The 27,089-nt window shown below is 42.4% G+C and overlaps 1 protein-coding gene across 2 annotated transcripts in view; it reads left to right on the forward strand.

Annotated features, from left to right (window-relative positions):
* The window catches only part of MAML3 (mastermind like transcriptional coactivator 3), a 398,403-nt gene that overhangs the window by 225,646 nt on the left and 145,668 nt on the right, over positions 1 to 27,089 (forward strand). For both annotated transcript variants that reach the window (XM_028102224.2, XM_028102225.2), the window contains exon 2: positions 8,971 to 10,497. In XM_028102224.2, coding sequence (XP_027958025.1) covers positions 8,971 to 10,497 — 1,527 coding nt within the window. The remainder of the gene's footprint in view (positions 1 to 8,970; positions 10,498 to 27,089) is intronic.

Raw genomic sequence — 27,089 nt, forward strand, 5'->3', positions numbered from 1 at the left:
TTAAGAATAACTAAAGGATAGGGAGCGCCTGGGTGGCTCAGTCGGTTAACGTCTGCATTCGGCTCAGGTCATGATCCCAGGGTCCTGGGATCGAGTCCCGCATCGGGCTCCCTGCTCAGCGGGGAGTCTGCTTCTCCCTCTGCCTCTCCCCATTCGTGCTCTCTCTCTCTCTCACTCTCTCTCAAATAAATAAAAGCTTTAAAAAAAGAGAATAACTGAAGGATAAAAGCATACATAAAAATCCAACCACACACACACACACATTTTAAATGCTTTTGAAAAGTACCTTACTCTGGGACCTCACAGCTGGAATTGGGTGAGCATCCATGTTTCAAACACCGAAGAGAGGTACGATCACTCTTGTGTACACCTAGGACTACTTGGACATAGAGTTTTAAATCTGACTCATAGGGGAAAGGAAAAAGATCATGGTCATTTCTAAAAATAACCTCAAAGTCCCCCAGAATATTCTGAATGGCCCTGTTCCCTTGAGCTGGGGTGCTAAGCAGGGCCCTGGCACTCCTTGGGGCTTCTGTGGCTGAGGTTACAGATACCCACTAGGATGCCCCTTTTAAGATGATCCTTTTCCTCCTGGGCATTTGAGAATGGGGATTTCTAACTGCCCATGGCTGACATTCCCTCCATAGACCCAACATTGCCCACTGATCGGGTCCAGAGAAACTACGCCCTGGGATGATCACAAGGAGAAGTTTTTAACTCTTGGCTCTCAGGAAAATAGCATGTGTGTGTATGTGTGTGTAGTGTGTGTGTGTGTATGTGTGTGTATTTTTCATATGACTTTTATTATGTTGTAAAGTTGTTTTCTTTCTAAAATAATGTTAGGAGTATGTAAGGCTGACGAGGAAGACTTCAGGAGTTGTGATAAGATTTCTCTTTTTCTTTTGTGTTGCTCTGCCCTTCACATAGATCTTAAAAATAAACTACTCAACTTTTGTCAATACATGTCTGACATGTGTTTACTTTCGGGTGTGTTCTTTGTTCTTAGGACCGAGTCTACCCCTCAGCGCCTGGCACATGGGTACACAGCATGCCCTCCGTTCATCTGAATGAAAGTAAAGGGAAGCGTATAATATGGAGGGAGGAAATGGTCTAGGATATTACTTTGCTCAGAGAAACCTAAAATGTAAAAAAATAAACATTTTCATGAAAGGTCTTGTAGAAATCCAGCAGGTTTCTATAGAATCCAGGGTCCTCTGAGGTTTGAACTAAAACACTCTATAGAGTGTTGTTTCTTAGTCCTGTTTGTGAGCTGTCCCAGAGTATCACCAATTAACTCAGGAACATTTTATATGGACATTGGGTTTGTGTGTGTATGTATATTTAAAAAAAAAACCATACCAACAACTTCAGAATGTCAGAATACCAACAGAATTCTTATTCTAGATCAGAATTCCTAAAAACTAGGGATCCTGGACCAATCACCTCAGAGGAATCAAGGTTTTTATTAAATATCTTTAGATACCTGTGCCTCCAACCAGTGCCACACTCTGGGTCCCACCTTGAGCTACTAAATCAGAAACTGTGGTAATGGGACTAAGAAATCTGCATTTTTAACAGTTCTCTAGGTCACTTTAGAGTTGGATAATGAATGGTCTAGAAAATTGAACCTCTAAATAAACCTCAAAGGATCCTTTCTAAGAGTGCTTAAATCTGGAAGACAGTTCTGGAAGTGTTTTTGCACACTGTTCATACTCTAATAATTAAAATATCTAACACATGAGTATTCTGGGTCACTCTTCAAATTTATCCACGTGTTCATAAGCTTATTATCTGCTGGTAGAATGGGAAGAGAATAACCGTATGAAAATTGATACAGTGAATCATCTTCTGGTTTGATTGGAGCAGATCAAAATGACCAAAGTGTTCTCTTTGAGCCTCTAAATTGGTTATAGTATCTGCAAACTGAAATTCCAATTCATCTTCAAGTCCTGGGAAATGGTTGTATCTCTAATATGGTGAAGAAAGCTCACTCACGCTGCTGGCTGGTGAGTGCAAACCACTTAAAGCCTTTGTATGGAAATTCAAAATTCAGCTCTGAAAATATCCAGCATTTTGAGTTGACACACTTGTCAAAACATCTGACCTCGGTAATGCCACATGAAGTCTCTGGGTTTCAGTTTCAGTTTTCCTTTGCACGATTGTCTTCCTGTGCTCTCTGGTTGTTCTCTGCAGAGATTCCCTGAATCCTTAAGAGTCCTCAAAAATATTGAGGAGGGCACAGTTCACAAGCCATTTCCAGCACCTTAAAAGAACCAAAATAAATTGGACATTTACTCAGTTGTCATGAAAACGCTAGGCAGGCCAACATTTTCAAGCGCGTACTTTGGGGGATAATTCCATAAATTCAGTGTAGTCATTTGAGAGATCACCTTAGTGGTCATTCGTAAGTACAAGTCCCACGAAGGAACAGGAAAGCAGTTACAGGATGGTATGTATGAGAATGCCATCGGAGCATGTGGATGGCCGCCGGGATCGGGCCTTGGGGGAGGGGCTGTCAAGAGTGACTGCAGAGAAGGTAATGTCTAAACTGAATTGGGAAGGACAAATAGATTTGGTCAGGTGAGGAAGCTGGATAAGAGGATATATGCAAAGGCCCAGAGTGACAGAGAATAAACACCGTATGTCCTGAGAACTACAAATAATTACGTGTAGCCAAAGGGTCCGAGTTGGTTGGTGTTGGGAGGGGCTGTGGACAGGTGAAGAGAGGTGGTAAGACAGGAGAGGGGTAAGTAAGCGGAGATGAGGACCAACTTGCGGAGGGCCTCTGTGCCGGATTTAGGTGATGCTGAAGGCAGAAAAGCTGCAGGTGGGGAATGGGCACGACCAGGTTCACGCTTTATAAAGAAAAATACAGGCACAGTGCAGAGAACCGGTTTGGAGGGGAGCGAGCAAGACTGGGGCAGAGTCGTTCGGGAGCTGCTGCAGAAATCACGAGAGACGTGTCGATGATCTGAACGAATGCAGTGGCATTGGGGGTGGAAGATGAAAATAAAATTCGTAGATGGTAAGAACAGATAGTTCTTGAGGTTTAATTGGGTGTGGGTGGTAGGAGAGGATGGGATCGGGGATAATTCCTGGAAACAGTGTGAGAGAGCATTCTGACGATGAGCATCGGAGTCCAGTGCCAGTGATGAAGGCACAGCCAAGCTTTGCCGTCCACGGGGGAGGGTGTGGTGCGGGCCCTGCGGTCAGGCCTGAGTCTGAATGTGAACCTGGCTGGAGCCTCCGTCCCCTTCTCCCCACCTCGCTCGCCCCAGCTCTGTCATTCTGTAATCTTGCTTTATCTTACTATGCCTGAAGTTCCTTCTCCATAAGATAGTTATAATAAACCCTATTTTTTTTTTTACAAGCATTAGGCGTAGGAGACAAGGAATCTGATGGCTTACCCTGATGGCTTTCATCTTAAAGGCTTCATTATTAATAGCAGTATCATCTTCTTTATCCCCAGGCTCTGTGACCCTGCCCAATTTCATGCAAAATTAGGGACAAGGCAATATGAGGTTTTTGTTTTGTTTTGTTTTTTGACTTACTAGCACTGCTTAAAGCCGAAAGGCAGAAAGAATCTCTTTTTCGAGGGTATGCTGGCCCAGGGGACCCCTAAGAAGCCCCTCCGTGTGAGCAGAGGCCTGGTAATCTTAGCTATGTTCCTCATCCCTGTTATGGGTGTCATCTACCCCGCCCCATTCCACCTTCTCCAAAGTACTGACCTTTTCCCCATAGAGCCGTAAGACCAGCACATGACCTGCCCCAAAGGTTTTATATGAGGATAAAATATGATCCTGTGTGAAAGTACTTCATAACCCCAAAGGCAAAGCTATTCTTCTTACTACTGGTGTGAGTGCCATATCACGCCTCCCAAACCATCCTGTCTCTCTCAGCCCCTCAGTTTCTTTCTGTGTCTCTCAGTTCCTCTCTTCCCCTACCTCCTTACCCCCTTTCTGTCTGTCCGTCTCTCTCCATCTCTCTCTCTCTCACACACACACACATCCACGCACATCACGGTTTCATGGAGATAAACGCTATCGAGCCACACTGGAGGTGAGAGACTCGTGCTGAAGCCATTCTGGAGGACGAATTGTTTCCTTCGGAGTAACTGACACGTGCTAGCGGCCCATATTGTCACAGGCACGGGATGAACAGCATACTTCAGCTCCTGGCACCACAGCCTCTCTTAATGGGTGAAAACATTTATATGTAATAATAGGAATACAGGAACAAGGAAGCTGATGCTCAGTAAAGAGTTTCTGTGATTCTTCCACAAGGGCACAAATCATACTAAGAGGCTTCCAGCTTTGTACAGCAGAAGGGCTAGGGACTTCCCTGAGATGAAGCCGTTTGGGATGAGACTCTTACCTGAGTCCTTGGGTGGCAGGGGCTCACAAGGATACCCCTCTATTCAGTCAACCATCCTCCTACTCACTGAGCAGAGTGCTTGCGAGTTCCTCAGCCTTCTCAAGCTCACGGGTTCTATCTCTTCCTGCCTGTTCTCCTTCTGTCTTGCGAGAGGGACATGAGAGAATGAGACTCACAGACCACCTTTCCGTATAGCAAACAATAATGAGATAGACAGTAGAGATTCTAAGATTGCTCTAACTATTTGGGGCACAACAAAACATAAAACCACAACATAGCATATTCAGTGATGTCTTTCTTATTTGCTTATTTCCCAAATGTTGTATGTCAATAAAGGGACCAGCAGTGGAGAACTTGAGGCCCTCAAGGAAAAGGAAATACTCAGCAGCTCCATTCAGGTCACACGCTGAAAATGCATTCAATTTGAACCTCAAGGATCTTGTGCCGCTCTACAGTCTAGGGCACGAATGCATTAGCATCTGGACTTCAGCTTGAATGGCAAACTTGATTTTTGTTGTTCATATTAAAAAAACCTACGCCAGATGCTTGGAAAACATGAGGATTTTGCCAGCTATGGAACAGAAATATTATCATTCTGCCTATTTGTAGTTTGAAGATCCAGAAAGTAATTGATCTCACTTGCAGTTGGGACTATACTGGTATCACTGAATTTCAAAGATAATAATAGCTAAGGCTTAGTGTGGGTACTTACAGGTTACCAGGCATGAAGCTAAGTGTTTTCCATGTTACTGCATTTAAGTTTGTTCTCGCAGTAACTCTATGAGCTAGATATTATATTAACCCATTTTGCAGATAAGGAAACTAAAACTTAGGAGAAGTTAAAAAAGTTTTCCAGGATCCACTCATTCAACAGATAATGATCGACCATCAACTCTGAGCTATTGGGGACCCAGTAGTGAACAAAACAGAAAAATCCCTTCCCTCATGTAACTCACTTTCTAAAGGAGGGGATCATAGCTAACGTATTAAGTACCAGACGACATTTATATGTATTAACTCTTAGGGGGTAGGGGTGGGGGAGGTGGTAGTTTCAGGTTTGACCCCACGCATTCTAACTACAGAGCCAGGGCTCCTGTTTCTGTATTACTGCCCAGTACTGCCTCACCCAGGTGGGCCCCCTCAGCTGGGAAGAGGTGAAACTTGGGGTTCCCAGCCAGACCTGTCCTTCAGCATGGTCTCAGCCACCACTGTTTTACAGAGTAACAAACAGACCATTTGTCTTTATTTCCCCATCCCGCCCCATCTATTTCATGGCCGAGAACAGAATCATGGACCTGAACTATCTAAAATAAAGTCAGGTTCATTTTTATGACATTATTTTTAACATCGCTTCCAGTGGTGCCAAGGGCCCCAAGTCTTCTCTTCTTTAGGCCCTGAAGCTGTGATATCTGCCATACCTGTGTTCAGAACCATGGCTTCCTGGTGCCATAATTTTCTAGCAGTTTCTGCCTCATAGGATGGATTGAACCAGTATCTTTTTTGAAGTCAAATTCCAGTGTGTCCCAGTTAGGCCCTTGTTTTCAGCAATTCCGGGGCTTCTACCAAGTGACTGCAGACAGTGTTTGGTGTTGTTATTAAAAATACCAGATTTAGGAACAAGGGTTAGACTGGATTTTTACTCAAGGACCTTTTCTGTTTACTTTTGAAGTGGAATCCTCCACTTAAGAGAACGTAACAATCAAGTGGTACTGTTTAGAGTCCCCCACACCATCTGCAAATTGGTTTTATTATATGTGGGGCTCCTCTAGAGCCCTGGCAGTTCCACGTGTGAGTGCTGAAGAACAGGGTCAGAGGGAACTCTGCTCCTCTTTCCCCTTGCTTCCATGATGCACTGCACCTTTGCAGGAATAAGAGAGTGCCCAAGTGGAGGACCGCTCTGCCTCCTCCCTGCTCCCCAAGTCATCCTGCCTTCTGCCTTCCACTCTGTGAAGTTACTGAACCCCTCTTCTAACCTGACTTAGTCTTCCTTTGGTCATTCGGCAGGCACTCTCTCAGTACCTCCCCTATGTCAAGCTTTTTGACCAGAGCCCCACACACTGGCCCCTTTCTGGCAGAAAGGAAGGGGGCAGACAGATGAATTAGGTTTATAGTTAATAAATCCATAGAGTTAACAAGAGTTTTCTTAACTGGACTTCTCAGGTAAGTCCAGTTTAGTGGACACAACACTCTACATTCTCCAGGGTAAGAGTTCCCATTACCAGGAACCTCAGCTCCTGGGTCGTACTCAAAGTCCAGTGGCAAAAGTTCCCACAGAACAGGAAAGCAAAGGCCCCGCAACCCTCGGGGCTGGACTCCTGCTGCACAAAGTCCCCACTGGGGAGGTCTGGGTCCTCTTTGACCTGCAGCTTTTTGAGCAAAAAACTCTCTTGTAGGGGTCTCAGGGGTGTCTCCAAAAGGCTGGGGCTACAGATGGACGGTGCTGTGCCTGAGCTGAAGGAGCATCACATGGCTTCATCCATCACAGATCGTGCGCACCGGGGCCCTCTATTTGATTGCACACTAAATTGTTAGCAGTCTGTGCAAACATGATCCTTCCTATAAATAAACCAATCCATGGCACACACACAAAAAAGTCAGGCATTTCTTATGGTCAAATGGGGCTGCCTCCTGCTCTGATTAAAACTCACCTCTGTCAGCTCCTGTGAATTAGACAGCAGAATTAATCATTCAGTTTGCCATTATTTATCAACTACTGCTATGAACCTGAACACTAGGTGTGGCCCCACAGATACACAGTAAGCAAATCAGTCAGAGTACCCACGTTCTTGGAGCTCACTAAACAGACACTCAAGCAATCGCCCTGAAGTATGGGAGGAGCTCTAATTGGGGAAGTAGAGGTTGCTTGGAAAAACTTATTCCAGGATATCCAACCCAATATAGGTGGATCAAAGAAGGTATCTAATGTAGTTGGGGGTGCGGAAGGGATGTAAGAAGATTTCCTAGAGGAAGTGAAATCTAAGATACAATCTGAAGGATGGATAGCTGTTGATCTAGGGGAGGGGGGTGGGAGAAGTTTGTTCTAAGAAAAGAATACAACATGTTTTCTACCCTGGAGGTAGAAGGAAGCTTGGCACATCTAAGAAACTGAAAGACTTTCAAGGGAGTTGACAGAAAATGTTTGGCAGGGGACAGGGAGGTGATGCTAAACAGGGAAGCAAGAAGATGAGCCTGGAATGATGAGCAGAAACCAGGTGAAGTGGGCTCAGATTGGATTTCAGTCTAAAGGCAATGGAAGCCATTGCAGAGTTATAAACAGGAAATACATTTCTTGCAATATATTTCTTGAAAGAGGTGGCACCGTAGAGAACAGATTGTTGGAGAGCAAAGCAATGGATAAAAGAAGAGATGAAAGAGTAATGGAGGATGAATGGAGGCAAGGCAAAGAGACCAGTTAGAAGACTATTGCAACAGTTTAGCCAGAGAAAATGGTATCCTGGCCTAGGATGGTAGCAGTGAGGTTGGAGATGAGTGGGCATATTCGAGGGCTATTTTAGATGTGGAATCCGTAAGACTTGGTGGTTGGTGCTGTGAGGCGTTTTGAGAAGAATGCTCAGGTTTCCAGTTTGGGTAAGTGAGTAGATATTGAGTAGGGAACTGGGTAGATACTGGGATGGAGAGCATGGTTGAGGATCATGTTTGATAAGCAGCTCACTGCTGAGACGTGTTGAGTTTTAGATGCCTATGAGACATCCAGGAAGAAGAAGCTGAAGTTAGGAGAACTCCGCAGAGAAGACTGGACTGGGTACCTCGTTAACAGGGTCCTCAGCCTAGCTTCTCTAGATGGTTGAAGCTGTTGAAATGGATGCAGTCATGTAGTTAAGCACGTAGAGGGGGCAGGAAAAAAGCTGACGAGCAAACAATGAGGAATCCCGACATTTAGGAGAAAGAACGAAGAATACATATGACACTGAGAAAGAGCAGACAGAGAGAAAGAAGGAAATCCAGGAAAATGTGATAGCATGGAAAGCAATGGAAGCGTGCTTTTAGAGCAGAGCGGGCTGCTGCATCACAAGGTGCTGGGTGGCCGAGTAAATAAGAACTGAAAGGAGGTTGTGGGTTATGTCAACCATTAATCTTCATTTCTGTGCTATTCAGTAAGTGTTAAATTCCGTATTCTTAGAGGATTTTCAGTGTTTTTTTTTTTAAATATTGTTGATTTAATTCCTTGATGTCTTCAGTTAAGATGTGAGAAAAAGTTAAGATAGGTATTAACATCTTGCACAAGTATGACACATTTGGGGCCAAGTCTCACATTATGCGTTGCTTTGGAAAATAACGATGGATGATTCTCTGCTGTAGGGGAAGTACTGCCTTTAACTGTCTCTTTTTCTTTTGTTCCCCACCCTCCAATCTTTATTTTGTTTTCTATCTCTTAGCCTCATGAACTCTTCTTTTAGATAAAACCTTTTCCCACAGGATTTGAAGCCTGGCCACTCTTGAAATTAGATGTGGAACTTCGTTCCCGTGTGTGATAAAGCATTTAAAAGTTAGTTCACAGCAGTTGTACATCACCTTGTTCCAAGAGTGAACGATGACTTCGAGATTTACTCACCCTCTTTCCTGTTTCTTTCCCAGCTCCAAGAGACTGTGAAGAGGAAGTTGGAAGGAGCCCGATCACCACTTAATGGAGACCAGCAGAATGGTGCTTGCGATGGGAGTTTTTCTCCAACGAGCAAGAGAATACGAAAGGACATTCCTACAGGAATGGAAACCCTCAATATGCCACTGCCTTCAGCTTCTCCTCTTCACCAACTTGACCTGAAGCCTTCTTTGCCCTTGCAGAATAGTGGGACTCACACTCCTGGGCTTCTAGAAGATCTAAGTAAGAATGGTAGGCTTCCAGAGATCAAACTTCCTGTCAACGGTTGCAGTGACCTGGAGGACAGCTTCACCATCCTGCAGAGCAAGGACCTCAAACAAGAGCCTCTAGATGACCCTACTTGCATAGACACATCCGAAACGTCTCTTTCAAATCAGAACAAGCTGTTCTCAGACATTAACCTGAATGATCAGGAGTGGCAAGAATTAATCGATGAGCTGGCCAACACAGTTCCTGAGGATGACATACAGGACCTGTTCAACGAAGACTTTGAGGAGAAGAAGGAGCCCGAATTCTCGCAGCCGGCGACGGAGACCCCTCTCTCCCAGGAGAGTACGAGTGTGAAGAGCGACCCCTCTCACTCTCCTTTTGCACACGTCTCCATGGGATCTCCCCAGGCGAGGCCCTCCTCCTCCGGCCCTCCCTTCGCTACGGGCGCCACGGCCGCGAGTTTGCCTTCGGCGGCCAGCACTCCCGCAGCTCCAAACCCCGCCAGCTCACCAGCAAACTGTGCTGTCCAGTCCCCTCAGACTCCCAGCCAAGCGCACGCTCCAGGCCAAGCCCCACCCCGGCCTGGAAACGGTTATCTCCTTAATCCGGCAGCAGGGACCGTGGCCGGTGCCGCGGCGGGCCCCGTGGCCGTGGCCAGCTCCGACATGTCGCCAGCGGAGCAGCTCAAGCAGATGGCCGCGCAGCAGCAACAGAGGGCCAAACTCATGCAACAGAAGCAGCAACAGCACCACTCAAACCAGACCTCCAGCTGGTCGCCCTTGGGGCCCCCGTCCAGCCCCTACGGAGCAGCTTTCGCTGCGGAAAAACCAAATAGCCCAATGATGTACCCCCAAGCCTTTAACAACCAAAACCCCGTAGTGCCTCCCATGGCAAACAACCTGCAGAAGACGACAATGAATAACTACCTCCCTCAGAACCACATGAATATGATCAATCAGCAGCCAAATAACTTGGGTACCAACTCCTTAAACAAACAGCACAATATTCTCACCTACGGCAACACTAAGCCTCTGACCCATTTCAACGCGGACTTGAGTCAGAGGATGACTCCCCCGATGGCCAACCCCAACAAAAACCCGGTGATGCCCTACATCCAGCAGCCGCCGCCGCCACCGCCGCCGCAGCAGCAGCAGCCGCCACCACCGCCGCCGCCGCAGCTCCAGGCCCCCAGGGCGCACCTGAGTGAGGAGCAGAAGCGCATGCTTCTCATGAAGCAGAAAGGAGTGATGACGCAGCCCATGGCTTACGCCGCGCTTCCATCCCACGGTCAGGTGAGTGTGAAAGCGAGCCGCGCTTCGCGCCGCGCTGCTGATGCGTTTCAGACCCGCGGCCCGCCCTGCTCTCCGCGCTCCGCGGGCGGCGGGCTGTCGCTCCCTGCGTGCCCATTCCTTCCCGTACTGCGTCTTGGCGTTGCCAGGCGTAGGTTTTGGTTTGTGCTTTGTTTTGTTTTGTTTTCCCCCTTTCTTCTAAGAGATGGAAAAGGCTGGGACAGTAGACTTTCCTGTGTTTGAATGCCTAGGAATCAAACTTCTTTTATTCCTGCCCGCAGAAAAGGAACCAGAAATTACGGTCAAGTTCTCACTTCGAGAGAGACAGGCCATAGAGGTCACAGGGCAAAACATGCTGTTCCTTCCCGGGCTTCTCTCCCAGGTCACAGAGTCCTAGACTCGGGGTGGTAGCAAGGCCAGAGCGTTTAAGGGATCTCCGCAACAGTTTCATAAGGCCCTGAACATCTCCATCTGTCTTACTGAACTGTGAATAATGGAAACATGGATTCTTGATGGTTGAATGTGGGAGAGTTGTCCGTAGTTTCAGAGTGGAGGATGGATTTCTGAAGGACCATTCCCCGTTTAAACATTGGCTGCTGAACTGGCACTATTAGATGCTGCGCCAACGCCGCGTGACAATAAAACCTTCCCGATGCGTTCAGCTCTCATCCAGGAAAAGTTGATGGGGGATGTATCTTAGTGCTGGATCACAATAAATTCTCGTCTTTCCCAGTGTCTTTCTTCAGGACATCCTGGTTTAGGGGTGTAGGGCTCTCAGTGACTTGTGGTAAAAATGAGTGGCAACCAGTTGGGGAGTGAATCCTCATTGACAAGCATTCACTCCCCTCATCCTGACCGGGAGCAGCTTATCTACATTGAAGGAGGGGGGACATGCACTGTTCTACTGCCTTTTCTCCAACATGGGTGAACTCGCTGGAGCCACCCTTCCACTACCAGTTGCTATGTTGTGCCTCAGTCCTGTCAGGATTCTGACATTTGCATCGTAGTTGGGGGTTTTGCAGCAAATTCTTTGCTTAAGGGCTCTCACTTGCAAACAGGTTCTAACGAGTACTTGGATGTGTGTCCACAGTTGGATGCATTAGAAGCTCTGGGAAGTACTACAGGCAGATCTTGCATCACTAGGGGCTGTTTGCATCTCCCCCGATGGCCGCCCCACCCCACACCCACCCTCCCGCCGCTTGATGGAGGCTTGATAGAGGTAGTGCTGGCCTGCAGAGACAGGCCTGAGCTCTATGGCTTGATTCTTGTCCTTCACAGCCTTCCAAGCCCAAAACCTCACAGTGGTTTCTTGTCTGCACATGCCAGCCAGCTCCAGAGAAATTCTGTCTGGAGAAATAAAAATATAGCTTGGTTTACACCAGCTGTAATCAGTAGCTGGTAGAAAAACATCATTGAAATGTGAGCTTTTATGTTTTTATCTTGGTTTCATTAAGGAAAAAAGCACCATTGGAAAATGCAACATTTTATACACTTCAGTATTAAGTTCTGAAGGAGGCAAAAATAGAGGCAACACACAGGATTGTTTGTTGTAGCCCAGACGCGTCAGAGGTTTATGAGATCACAAGCTGTCAGAATGGTCTGTTGTTAATCTCAATACAAATTGTGCTTCTACATTTGCTGTTTTTCCTTGAGCAACAGTGAAGTATTTCCTCCAAGCCAGACCAAAGATGATTAATTCCAACTCACAGGCTCTGCAGACATGTGGGTACAATGTGAACCCATCCTCACTCCCCACCCTCCCTAAATGTCTTTTGAAATCTGCTAACTTGGGATGAAGTTCTTGTCTTTGCTGGAACATGAATTTTAAAGGTACTTATTTCAGGTCCTTATGCTTGCCTAACTATGAGTAACCGAAGCCTTGAGCTGCAGAGGTCATGTTTTGAAAGGACTCAGTCAAGTGTAGAAACAAAAGTGATGGTTTTCTGGATTAAATCTCTGGGCCCCTCCTCTTTTCCTTCCATCTCACGAGGTACTTTCAGAGTGGACAGAGTCTGCCTTTTTGAGGCCTTATTAGAATAATCACTTCTTAACCTCAAAAAGAACCATCAAGCAAAAGCACACTTTTTAATGAAATATTAACTCACCACTGTTTGAAACAAGCTTCAAAATACATATATAAACATATGAATATCTTTCTGCAAACATACCATTTATTTCATGCTTTCACCTGATTGTGCAGCAGTATTTACATAGCTCTCAGAATAGTTAATTACACTATATGCGAGTGCATTACACAAATACGAGCTCAAATTACAGGCAAGATATAAAATATAATTATACATAGGTATAGTTCAAATTTGTTTTCTGCTGTTGCTAGTGAAAATTCACTTTACTCTTTGTTGGCCACAAGGACCATGATCAACACTTAGTTTTAATGAACGACTTGAATACCAAAGTCAATGATACTGAAACATTTATTTCAAGGTAATTATCTTATACAGATGTTTACTTGATTGGGATATATGCAGACAATGCCATTTCTCTCAGAAGATGCCATTTCTCCCTTACCTGGATATTTTTTTTTAAAGAGGGAACCAAAAACTAGAAACAAAAAAACTTATTTCAAAATTTCAAATATGTTTTATTGAGTAATGCCACTACTCAGAATGTACATGTTATTCCTTATAATTAGAAAATTAAAGATTTATGTACAAAGATTATGCTCATGGTAATGAAACAAGCTTATGATAATGAAAAATGGGGACCAAAATAAATATTTTGGAAAAATAAATAATGTACATGAAAATCGTGATATTAATAAGTGATTAATCACATGGAAATGCTCATAAGATGAACAAAATAATCAGATCATACAATAGCTTGTATGTTACAGTCCAGGTTGTGTTTTTTGATATGTGTAGAAAAATTCTGAGTATCTAAAATATTAGGAGTGGAATTTTGGGTTGGCAAAATTGTGATTATTGTTTTCCTCTTATAATTGACTGAATTTTCTAAATTTTCTGTCATATAATGTATGTTAATTCCACCATCAGGAAAAATACTTTTTAAGCAAAGAAAATCCCCTGTTTTAAAAAAAAGTTTTATGTTTCACTAATTCCTTTTAAAAAATCCTTATTTATCCACTTTGTCAGTTGGATTGAGGTGATACCGTTATTGTCTGTTCATTTACATATGTTATTTGTAAATTCCTCCCTCCTTCTAGAGATAGTGCTAAAACCCACTCCACACTCCCTCTCTTTTCCTTTCTCTCGCCACATCCTTTTTTTTTACTTCTTCTCTTAAGTCCCATCAAACTGCAGCTAAAACAGTGACAGTGAAACTATCGATAAAATTTCCACCATTATAAGCTTTAGAATCTTCTCAGGGTTATGTTCTTGTATTATTTCTTTGATCTTTTCTTCTTTCTCTTTTCTTTTCTTTTTCTTTCTTTTTTTTCTTTTTTTTCTTTTTTTTTTTTTTACTCTCTGGAACTTCATCATATACTGGGCCTTCAGGATTGCTCTTTAATTTTTAAAATTTGTGTTTCTGTGTTGAAATAACCAGAACTTACTTTGGTCATGTCACTCTATTATCTTTTCCTAATCTCATTTCTCGAAGACAGGATCTCTCTGTCTGTCTCTCTCTCCCTCCCTCCGTCTCTGTCTCTGTGTGTGTCTGTCTATTTTTGCTATTTTTTTGTAGTACCTAACACTGTGTCTTCAACATAACGATGTTTAATAAATCATTAAACACGGCAATTATCAAAGTTCAAGCCAAAAATATGTTTACTTGATTATCAGCTCCAGTGGAGAGAGCATTAGCAAAAATAACACAGAGCTGTTTTTGAGATCAAATAGAAGAACCGGAAAGACAGGTCTAAAAGGAATCCTTTGATACCGAGGTGGTTATCTTGAACCAATAGAACAACAATGGGGTTGCCGGGACAGCAAACTCAGTCTCTGTGTCTGACAAACAAAAAAACAGTGGAGAACTCTGAAAGAAGTACACCAAAAGCAAATGACTGCCTGCTGGTCAAGGAATGTGACAGGGTTACCCAAAGCCCAAAAATAATTCCTACGTGGAATAGTGGAAAGCGAATAATTTCCAAAATGTGATGTTAATTTTTAGTAGTTACTGTCATAGGACTAGATAAATCATAGACTAGTGTGCTACATTATTCTTTACGTGTGTGTTGGCTGTGTGTGGCTGTGTATATCACAATGAGAACATGCATGCTCATATTTTATAGAATGTTTTCCCCTTTCAATTTTATTTTACCAAAATATGTTGGGTACCATGTGAGGTATACTATTATGAGCTTTTTAGCCATAAAATCTCCACAAAAAGAACAGAGCTCTAGTATTCACAGCCATCTTGGAAATCTCTTTGACGATATATTTTCCTTAACTCTAAAAACCTGGAGCTGCTTTGTTTAGTTTCCTTAAGGTATATTGTTTACTTTATTCAAATAATACATGACATAGTTTCGAAAGTTAAATAGTACTGCAAGGCTTCTGAGGAGACATAGCCGTCTACCGCTTCATCCGCTCCATTCTTAAGTTGTTTTCTCTTATTTATTTCCATCAACTGCTGGTTCTCAATTTTTCAATGATTTGATTCTGTAGAAGATGAGGATTTAACCTGCTTATACTACCTCCTCATAAGCATAACCCCCACACACAGAGTCTGTTTCTCTTCCCTAAACTCTCAGTATAACTAGATGTATCACAAATTATGATTTTAAAGTATTCCATATTTACATGAGTGATTTTTGCATAGCACATCACAGTTGCATTATGTAGTATACTCTGATTATATTTCCTTTCTTACACAACTTTTTGTTTTCCCTCGAATTAATAATAGTCTCTTTTTTTATTGGTGTTGTCCTTATACCTACCTTCAATCCATCCTCAAACTTGTCCGACTCTGTAAAACTCGAGATATGATCAAAATCAAATAATCTATTTTTCTTATATTTTCGTTCCTATTTTTCCTCTCTCCCTTTGCTCTCACTTCTCTCTTTCTCTTCCTTGATCTTTCTTTCCTTTAATGTCTCTCCTGAAGGTGTATACCCTCTTGCTCCAGTCTTCTTCTATCTACAGCTTTCTTGGTCTACTACTGAACTGAAATACTCCAACTGCCCCTCACCATTATTCTTGGAATGTTTCACCCCTTTCTCATCACATTACCTGTTTTCTTGTTCCCTCCACCTCTTTCTTGCTAGAGCACATCCTCAGAACTTCTTAAGAAAGGGTGCTCAAGAGATATTGTTTTAATGAAAGCTGTCTTTGAAAATAACTTTATCCTCACATTTTATTAACAGTTTGCCAGATGTAGAATTATAGTTAGGAAACATTCAGTCAGAATTTCAAAAACATTTCTTCAAGATTCTGTGGTTTTCATACTGTTGAAAAATCTAGTGACGTTTGGATCCCCCTTCTATGTGTGTGACTGTTGCTTTTCTTCCCCCCACTCTGAGAGCTTTTCAGATCTTCTCTGTATTCTTGAAATTTCATAATGGTATGCCTTAATGTAGCCATTTTTCATTCACCATGTCTGGTACTATGAACTTTTTCTTTAAAAATCTGGAAAAATATCCTTAGGATATGTTCTTGTATTGTTTCTTTGAATATTTCTCCCTTCTTTTTTCTCTATTTTTAACTTTCTAGAACTTTTATTCCTCATGTATTGGACCTCCTGGATTGTTCTCTTATTTTCATATCTTCAATTTTCCATATCTTTGTCCTTTTGTTCTATGTTCTGTAAGATTTCCTTAACTTTATTCTCCAACTCTGAAATTAAATATTTCATTTTATCACATTTCGAATTTCCATAAGTTCTTTCTTGTTCTCTGATTTACTCTTTTTGATCTAAGGATATTATCGTTTAAATTAAATTCATTAAATTAAGTAAGTTTTCTCATGCTCTCTGCTTTGTCTCTGTTTCTCCCAAGCACCCTTTACCCATATGCTCATTTGATTTTTCTTTCTTTCATGTTAGAAGCTTTTCTCAAATGTCTAATTATTTTAAGAGGGAGATATAATATAGCTAATTAGTTGCTCTGTGGGTTTACACAGGGCTTGTCATATGTGGGGCTTTGCTGTAGAGGGATTGGGCTAGAACCCAGCCATTTTACTGGGTCAATGTCTGTAGATTTTCCTCCTTGTGGTCAAAAAAAGACTCCTTCAATCTCACTACTGAACTTTGTAAGTCTGGAGGCTCGCTTTTTGGAGCTGAGCAGAGGAAGGGAGTTGGTTAGGTGGTAGTGACGGTGAGGAGTGTCTCACTAAATGCTGTGTAGACTTTCGTTTCATCTCCCTGTTTTTGTATGGCTCCTCAATTCACCCTCACCCAGCTACAACTGGGATCTGGGATTCCAAAGACTTGTGGTTTAATCTCTCTGTCAAGTAGTACACCTTCCTTCTTCCAGTCTGGGGCAGTATATCTGGTCTACCTCTTAATTGGGCAGGACTTTAGCCAATTTTCGTTTTGTGCACACCCCACCTCCCACCCTGATATTTAGAGGTCTTTCTAATTTCTGAGAATTTATAGCATTCTTTGGCTTGAATCATCTTGCTTTATTTTTGGCTTCCCCTACTGCAGGCTTAGATTTAGCTTTCTCTAAGCTGCTAATTGTTTACCACTCAGCCATCTGATTTTCATCTTCCAAAATTTTGTTGATACCCCTCAATTGCTATTGCTATCTCCCATCCTCTTTGTTCTTGAATGTTTAACCATTTTTATCCCTTTATTCTCATTGTAATGGGGCATTGGAGTAAGCCAAGATAAATGTGGGTGCTCAGCCTACCAGAGGCTCCCTCAATGACTTTCAGTATTTTCTATCTGAATATCGAATATTGTCTAATATTAAAATTTATGTTTTACAGCAAATTTCACATTATTGCTTCTAACATTTTGGGCTTTAGTAGAGCTGGCTTCATAAAATCTAAAGTGCTCCCTTACTATAAAATTTGCGTATGTCAAATAAGTGTGTTCAAAAGGACAGCAGTGTCAACATGATCATCGGGCTTCTTTAAAATAAGATCTTATGATTATAACCATTGAATGGTTTTTAGGATCTTGAAAGTTATTGACTTACTTCAAGGACTATAAAAACAATTTAGGTTCCATGACCCTGACAAAGCCAATAGTATCTGGCAACTCAGATGCAAGGTAAAATATTGACAGAACACTCATCACTGACTGAATCCAGGGCCTTCCAGCTGCGAGGAAACCAGTGGGCAGAAGTGCTACAAAAATCCAGGTAATAAATGAAATGTTCATCTTGGTAGGTATAATAAGTCATTTCCATACACACACTGGCATATTTTGAAAATCCTGATTGATATTCTGTCAGAGTCTTAGAAATAGGAGGCTAAGAGTAAACAGCAGAAAAGAAGTTTTAGGAATTTATTTTATAATCGTTTTGTGCAAGAAAGAGATTTTAATTAGCACCCTGTGAGAATACCCTTTAAAGGTTTCATGGGACAAGAATATTCTTGCTTAATTAGAGAGCTTGTACCCCAACAATCAGTGGTTCTAAAGCTTTTTGTGGGCCTAAGAATCACCTGGGGAAATTGTTCAAGATGCAGATAATCGGATTCTGCTGCCAAATACTAGAGTCAGTAGGTCTGAGATGGAGTCTGAGAGTGTGCATTTTAATAAACCCACCACCACTACCGTTTTCTAATAGAGAAATTGTACATAAGATAACTCTGAATCTGCAATTAAAGCAACGTATGTTTATTTCACTCTCAGTATTTGTATATACTTATACATGGCAGTTAGCGTCTGTGGAACTATGAATTTTGTAGGGTCCAAGACTTGTATCTTTTCAAGCAAGATAGGAAAATTAGGTTACTCTGCACTTAATGGATTTTTCTTAGGATAGAGCAAAATTTTTTAAGAGATCAAATCTTGTGGATTCTAGCTGTGTTTGTAAATCATAGAATTACTCCTGTTGATTATCTTAATAGCACAGAGCAGTCCATCCTCATTTCCACCCCCACCTCCCAATTCCACCTGGGCAAAGGGTGGCGTTTCCCTTGTCTCTCCTAGAAACGGTTGGCTGTCCATGCCTCTGCTTTAGGACCAATGGAGGGTATGGCCTTGTGTGTGCTGACCTGCTTTCCTCAGGACCTATAAGAAGAGAGATTCTGCCTTGGAATGGAAGTGCACACATTACAGGAAGCACACTTAAGCTTGCTTAGGGCCTCTTTGGGGCCATCCTCCTTAGGGAAAGACTGCTTGCAGACACATCACTAGAGCCACAACTCTGCTGTTCCATCTTCTGACACTGGTATATCAAGGATGGAATTCAGGCACCTTTCCCAGGTGTTCCTGAGCTTTGGGGAGGTGTTGGAGGCCTAATTTCATTCTACTTCTTGAGTTTGACATTCCCTTCCTTTCAAGGTCATTCACTGCACCTGAGGCCCCTGCCCAGTGCCTCCCAGTGGATACCCAGTGCATTCACACATAAGACAGTAGGTCCGGCTTTGTTTTTACCCTGGCAAGAGTCTATTAACCTAAGGGTCTGTCACAAGGGTGGAAAATTGTGAAACTTGACCAGGCATGCTCTCCCTGTTGTATATTCACTTCTAAAATTCCAACTGTTGGGGACGAAAAAGAGATACTAGAATAATATCATCTACAGTGTCCCACAGCGTGCGTTCTGGTCAAGGAGATAAGGAGACACACTGGTTAAGTCAATACCAGGCAGCAAGTGGTGAAGTTCTACCTTAGGGATTATGGGCAGAGAGAAGGCAGGAGTCAGTACAGCCTGGAGTGGAAAAGAGCAGCTTCCATGGGGAGATAGGCTTTGTGTAGACCAGGAGTGACCAGGAGTTAGGTCGGATGGTGAGTGGGTGGAAGGGCATTCTGCTTCAAGTGAAGGGTTGTTCCTAAAGTGGGCACAATGCAGACGATTACCAGGCTGGAGAGAGAGGTTCGTGTTGGGGAACAGTTGGGTGAAATGCATGGGAGAACAGTTAGGGGACTTTCTACCATTTCAAATTTGAGACAGTAAGAATCTCTATTTGGCTGTGTCCTTTACAATTTCAGGGAAAACAGGCCCAGCGGCAGTTAAAGGAAAGAAATAACAGAGCTTGGTGATTGATTTTGTGACAAGATGAAAGGGAAATGAATCAAATATTTATTTATTTATTTATTTATTTATTTGAGAGAGAGCAAGCACACACACACACACACAGGAGTGGGGCGGGGGGGAAGGGGGACAGGCAGAGGGAGAGGGAAAAGCCAACTCCCCGCTGAGCAAGGAGCCAGACCCGGGGCTCAATCTCAGAACCCTGAGATCATGAAGTCAGACACTTAACCAGCTAAGCCACCCAGGTACCCCATGAATCAAATATTTATGAACATAAGATTAAATACTGGGGTGGTATAATAGTTTCTGAAAGATGACGAGCAGGTCATATATAAATCTAAATATCACATCTTATTCGTATTTAAAAGCAGTTCCAACCCTTGTTATTTTTTACCTTATTCTTCTGATTTGTATTTCCCATTTGCTGAGGTACTTGTTCCACACTCAGCAAAAGGTGTGAAGGAAGCTTATAGCAATTTTTTTAAAAGTCTGTGTTACATTGAGCCTCAAAGAGCTACTCCTGTGTTTTAGAGTTGGGTTTTTTGTTTCTGCAAGCTTTTATTTTTCAATAAATTCATATTATTATGAAAATGTTTGGTTTCTTTATTTAGAGTAGTAACAAACATATCATTTTGGTGGTGTAATGTTTCCATATTAAGGATTTACTTGGTCACATCTTATCCATTAAAGAGAGTCACCATGCAAGTATATTAGAGGACCAGGGTTCCAAGTTTTAAAACATACTATGTCATCCTTCATTAACTATTTATAGCAACTCTCGGTTTTTCTAGAGGTTATAAAACTCTTTGGGAAAAAAATGTTATTTTCCTATACAGGGATATATATTATATCTTGGTTCCTGAGCAAGTTTCTGTGGAATTAATCTTTTTTATGACACCAAATGGCTTGCATCTGATCCAATGCATAAAGAATCAAAATACCTTCCATGTTAGTTAGATTTCCAAGACACTGTCATGATTAGTTAATATGATTCATGAGATTATGCAGGTTACCTCTACATTTTTATTTCCTAAACAGTAAAATATTGACCCCAAATAGCATCTAAACTGATAACTCCCATTTATTAATATTGTGATTTTCTAGAAGAGGTCTATAAACATACTTGCATCCTCTAATTGCTTTTGCATCTGAGATGTTTGAAAGTTTATTTGGGCTTCTTTTCTCCACCGAGCTCTAGCCAGTTCATACAAAGGACGTTAATGGACTTATTAAGCCAAGAACTACTTTCAGTACCAAACTGAGGCTCGGCAGTGGTGCAAGAAAGATGGTGTAGAAAGTGGTCCGTCTCAGGCCATCACGAGTTTTCCTGGTGCCTTGGTGAGAATTGGGAAAAAGACGCCCCCTCTAAGCAGATGGACTGCTGCCACAGCCCCACAGGCTCCCCAGGCATGACGGCCCCCTCCTGTGTACCCTCCGCTGCATACCGCTGTGTTATCCACTCACAGCACACCCACGGCGGTGGCTCCGGGTACACCTGCTCACTCCCTAAAAGTTGCTAGATGCAGAGAGGAGGGTCGGCTTCTCAAGTCAGTGCAGCAAGAATATGAGTTACATGTACCACACAGTGCTATGGTGTGCTCGCGCCGGGGCCAGTCAGGGCCTGGAGTGTTACGCTGTCGGGCTGAAGGCTGACTGAAGGTTCTGGAAGGCAGTTCATGTCTGTGGTAGAACAGCTTTCCTGACGGAGAGTGCGCTGATTTCAATATCACCTATTAGCCAGACTTTTGTGAATGTGGCAGAAGAGCCCCGAGAAAAGACCTGGAAAATCGTTTGTCCTCTGCGCCCCTCTCAGAGCGGTTAACAGGTGGAGGTGTTCCAAATCTAGAGTAGCGCAGACCAACAGAAATATAATGCAAACCACAAATCCAAGCCATGGAATTTAAAAATTTCTGTTGGCCACATTACCAAAGGCAAAAAGAAACAAATGGTATTATTTTTAATATATTTTTGTTTTTAACGCAATATATTAACGTGTTATTATGTCAACATGTAATCAATACAAAAATTATTAATCAGACCGTTTACATTCTTTCTTTTTTCTCAAACCAAGCCTTTGGAGTCTGATGTGTCTCTTAGAGTGACAGCACAGCTCAATTTGGAGCAGTCATGCTTCAAGGGCTCAGTAGCCACGCGTGGCTGCTGGCCACTGTGTTGGACACGGCAGGTCCAGAGCAACAATAAAATCTGCTGTGTTCAGAAGGGCAATCAGAGGCGAAGCCAAATGAAAATTGTTTGCTATTTCGAAGCCTCTGACTCTTTACATCATCTTTGAAATGTTCCGTAATCCTAAACTGGACAGAATAGATTAGCGCTCCCCATTGTCCTCTACTGGCGAGGGAGGCCTCTTTACAGTGGTGCTGGACCCTCTCCTCTGGACCACCTGCACACAGCAGGCCTTGTGCCCTCATCATCAGAATTTACCTGATCTGTGTGGCCTCCTGCCTTCAGATACTTTCGCAGCCATTTGTGTGTAATGTGGCCACCGATCAGGAGGAGGAACGCAGCCCTTAGGCATCCACATCCTGTCATCAACATAGAACATTTGTGAGCAGCGCTGGAGCCAGATAAACATCCAGTGGTGGGGTCAGGAGTACCTGACCCCCTATTAACATGTCAATGAGAGTGGCTGGTGCTCTGGGCTTGTTTTCTAGGGTTTTGATGAGCTTCATTAATTATGTAGAGAAAAAAAAAGGTGTGCAGCTGGAGAAGAACCCACTTCGCTCCACGTGAACACGAATAATTGGACAGTTGGCAGAGTGTTAAATTGGCGATCTAGTGAGAGCAACTCGTGAATAAACACAATTCCCCAAAACAGCACAAAGCAGGCCCAGTTCTTCGCTTTGCAGGACTCTCTCCCGCCACTCCCGCCTTCTCTGGACTTGAGAACTGTCTGGGTAGGAGCTGGGGTGAGACCAGGTAGAGAACTGCCGTGGTAGGGAGGTGGCAAGAGCTGACCCTGGAGCCCAGACAAATATCCAGATCCTGACTTGACCACTTCATTCCCTGTAGAACCTTGGGCAAGTTCCCACCCTCTGTCAGCTTTAAGTGTCTCATCCAGAAAATGGGGATGATAATAATAAGATTATTATGACAATTCTGTGTCTTAAGTTATGTAAAGCCTTTAGAATAGTATCACACCCACCATAGGCCCTATTTGTGTATATTTTGTTAATTTAAAACACTAGTCGTATCATATGCTATTCATACTTTTTAATCCCTGAGGGAATATAACTCTGCTTCAGTTTTCCTCTAAATCAACTTTTTTCATTCATCCATTCAACATTTTTTTTAAGATTTACTTATTTATCTTATAGAGAGAGAATGTGCTCATGAAGAGTACAAGCGGGGAGGGGGCAGAGGGAGAGAATCTCAAGCAGACTCCCCACTGAGTGCAGACCGACTGGGGGCTCAATCTGAGGACTCTGAGATCATGACCTGAGCCAAAGCCAAGACTCAGACACTCAACTGAGGGAACCACCCGGGCGCCCCTCAACAGACATATATTATGTGTCTAAAATGTCTAGGACAAACAAGGATGGAAAGAGTCTGGGAGAAACACAGTATCATATATGTGAAAATTTTATAGATAGGGGCTGCAAACAAAGTAGTAAAAGTATTTTGATGTTCTCTTATGCAAGCCAACTGTTTGCAAGTTTTCAATGCTCATAAAAAGAGGTTTTTTTCATCCCAGCTATGACAAGATTGTTCCTCCTGCATTTACTTCTGTTTAAAATAAAAATTACTTGTTTGTCATATTTTAATATACAATATGAAAATGCCACCTTTTTTTGTTCATTTGTGATAAATGAGATTAAACAAGAAAAACACCTCAATAGAAAATCTAGCCACTTGCCCACCCCTTACCTTCCAGGTCTCCTAGACTCTTCAAGTGTCCAAGGTGTTTTGGGAATCTCATTATATGAGAAAAATCATTTGTCTTTGTCAAAATCAGAAGCTAAAGGAGGGCAGGATTAAATTTAACTGAACACTTATAACATCTAAATTTCTTATGTATTAAGAGCAGGTAAACAAGTATTCCCAAAGTAATGAAAACTATTATTACTTTAAGCTTTTTTTCTCTCTTGGGAGCATGTAGATTAAAATGGGCATTTTAGTAAACTTTTAAAACTTAACTCCAATATTTGTTCTTCCAATCCATGAGCATGGAATGTTTTTCCATTTCTTTGAGTCCTCTTTAATTTCTTTCATCAGTGTTTTATAATTTTCAGAGTACAGATCTTTTACCTCTTTGGTTAGGTTTATTCCTAGATACCTTATGAGTTTTGGTGCAATTGTAAATGGGATCAATTCCTTGATTTCTCTTTCTGCTGCTTCATCACCAGTGTATAGAAATGCAACAGATTTCTGTATGTTGCTTTTGTATCCTGCGACTTCACTGATTTCATATGTCAGTTCTAGCAGATTTTTGGTGGAGTCTTTCAGGTTTTCTTTTCTTTAGTTTTACTTTTTTTTTTAAAGACTTACTTATTTGAGAGACAGACGGTATAAGCAGGAGGAGGGGCAGAGGAAGAAAGAGAGAGAATCTTTAAGCAGACTCCCAGCTGAGTGCGGAACCCAACATGGGGCTTGATCTGGGACACTGAAATCATGACCTGAACCAAAGTCAGATGCCTAACTGACAGCCGCCCAGGTGCCCCTGGGTTCTCTACATAGAGTATCATGTTATCTGCAAATAGTGAAAGTTTGACTTCTTCCCTGCCGATTTGGATGCCTTTTATTTCTTTTTGTTGTCTGATTGCTGAGGCTAGGCCTTCCGGTATTATGTTAAATAACGGTGATGAGAGTGGACATCCCTGACTTGTTCCTGACTATAGAGGAAAAGCTCTCAGTTTTTCCCCATTGAGGATGATATTAGCTGTGGGTTTTTCATATATGGCCTTTATTATATTGAAGTATGGTCCCTTTAACCCTACTTCGTTGAGGGTTTTTATCATGAATGGCTGTTGTACTGTGTCAAATACTTTTTCTGTATCTGTTGAAAGGGTCATATTATGATGAGCACCGGGTATTATATGGATGAGTTGAATCACTAAATTCTACACCTGAAACTAATATTAGACTGTATGTTAACTAACTGGAATTTAAATGAAACTTAAAAAAAAAAAAAACTTAACTCCAAAATAAATAAGAGTTCTATTGGAAAATTTATTGTATAGTTATCTATTGCTATGTAACCGATTACAAACTTAGCAACTTAAAATGACATTTACTTTCCACATAGGTCTGAGGAAGTCCATTACACTCCAAAGGGAGTGTCAAGAATTTCTGGACCTATCTGTGAACTCTAAGTACCAGGCAAGGCTTTTGACATTTCATAGAGTGCTTAAGTGGTCTTGGCACAGAGAAGCTTAGAAAGGGAAGAACCCAGTGGCAGAAATGTGGATCAGGGTGGTGTGTCCAATTCAGAGGGCGGGGGCAGAGGGAACGAAGTCATAGACTCCAAACACACCAGAAATTTGCTGCTTCTTACTTTGCAGCCCTAGACCGGATATCAAAACTATACCTCCTGGCAGAGAATTAATGTAGAATTCTGTGCTCACATGTGAAGAAACCTTCGCTTTTAAAGTATGAAAAAAATTTTAGAGGACCTAGCATCTGATCTGTGCTATTGTCCACACCAAACTCAACCTTGTTAGTTACTTGAGCTTTCACCTCTGCTTTAAGAATTCTTTCCCTTACCTTTTTACTTTAAGGCACTTCCTGTTTCTGCCTTAGTGTTCCTTCCCTCGTTCCGCATGCTGTCTCTCCTGCTAAGTATTTCCCCCTGAAAGCATTGCGTGCTCCGTGCTGCGATTCCCTTCTGCAGCCCCCAGAGTTCTGCCAGCACCCCCTCCAATTCCTCCGCTCTCCATCGTATGACCGGGTGCTGCTGTGAGTCACGTTATAACTTCCAATTATTGACTGTTTCAAGGGTCGAAGCCCTCAGTGCCCAGGCTCCACGTTTGTATTATTCACAGCAAGATGCGTGCATGCAAATCCTTTCAGTCCTCCAGGCTTTTCTTTCCATTTCCCCTTCATATGCGAATCACCTAGCAACATCTATTGAGGACCGGTTGCAGGCAAGCTGTATTCCCATTACTGTGAGCATCACAAAAGGATGTAAAAGGTATGGTCCCTGCCCTTAAGAAGTTTATCCTCTAGTAAAAGCTGGACTTAAAATAATTTTTAAATAATAACAGCAGACAGATTCCTGTTTATATTTGATAGAGTGATACGTCGTCCGAGTTACAATGATGGAATTCAAGGGTTATTCTTTTGTACACTTTTTAATTGAGAAAACTGGCTATCTTTTGGATTAAGTAACGCATGTGCCTTGATGAGAAACTCTGCGACAAGAAAAATCATTTTGTGAGATTGACTTCCTAGGATCATGAACACATTTCATCCAATGCAGGGAAAATTCAAATGTGTTTTTGAAATCAAAATAAATAAATAAAGCATTCATTAATAATCTTAAAAAGACACACCTTTTAATATAAATAATTAGCTACCACTGGTAACAAAAGCACAAGCAGAAGGATAATTTATTAATGTTCTAGTTTTTCTTCTTTTTTAAAAGACATCAGCCTTGTGCTTTGATTTACTGTACTTTTAATGGACTGTTGTTCAGAAAGGGGAGTGAGGGAATTTGGGGCTGTGAGGAGTTGATAAGGAATAAGAAGTGCAAGCTGAGGGGTAGCAACAGACCAGGCCTTGGGAGGTGATCTGAAGGCAGTGAGGAGGCCGCTTGGAGCTCGTGGTTAAGAAATCTTAACCGAGATCTAACCTGTGATACAAAAAGCAATGGGTAGTCATTGTAGGTTTCTGAAAAAGAGGAGAGTGCTATCTTGGTCAAAGTGACTGGCAGGAGAGAAGCTAGGAAACAGCACACCTGGAACAAAATAATTAGGACCCGACTGATGTGACCGGGAAAGTAGAGCCAAAGAAAAAGTCAGAGAAGGAGGGAGGTGACCATGGGCATGATTTGGGGCATGTAAGGAAAAGGGGTCAAATTGTACTTCCAAACCTAATTTAAAAAACTGAACATAACTGGGGTGCCTGAGTGGCTCTGTCGGTTAAGCATCTGACTCTTGATCTCAGCCCAGGTCTCCATCTCAGGGTCGTGAATTCAAGCCCGAGTTGGGCTCCACACTGGGTGTGGAGCCTGCTTCAAACAACAACAACAACATCAACAAACCTGAATATAGCCATCATTATTGGTAAAGGGGGTAGTCGTAACACTGTTCAACTAAATTGTCAGTCAGACAGTCAATTAAAAATGTCTTTCAGTGGAGAAATAAAGCGCTAAAGCGGTAGGTTTCTGGTTAATCCATGTCCAGATGGTGGTTGAAAACATGAGTTGATGAACCAGTTCTTAAGGGAAGTGGTACATGAGAAAAAATATATAGTGTCTAGCACTAGGTCTGGAGATTGCTAGAATTAATGAGTGGGAAAAATGACAAGCATGCAAGAAATACTTGCTTGATATGTGTGTGTGTTGTGTGAGTAT

Source organism: Eumetopias jubatus, unplaced genomic scaffold (assembly GCF_037043125.1).
Source record: "Eumetopias jubatus isolate StellerSeaLion01/CBP00866 unplaced genomic scaffold, mEumJub1_p1.0 scaffold_2, whole genome shotgun sequence".
Taxonomy (NCBI): domain Eukaryota; kingdom Metazoa; phylum Chordata; class Mammalia; order Carnivora; family Otariidae; genus Eumetopias; species Eumetopias jubatus.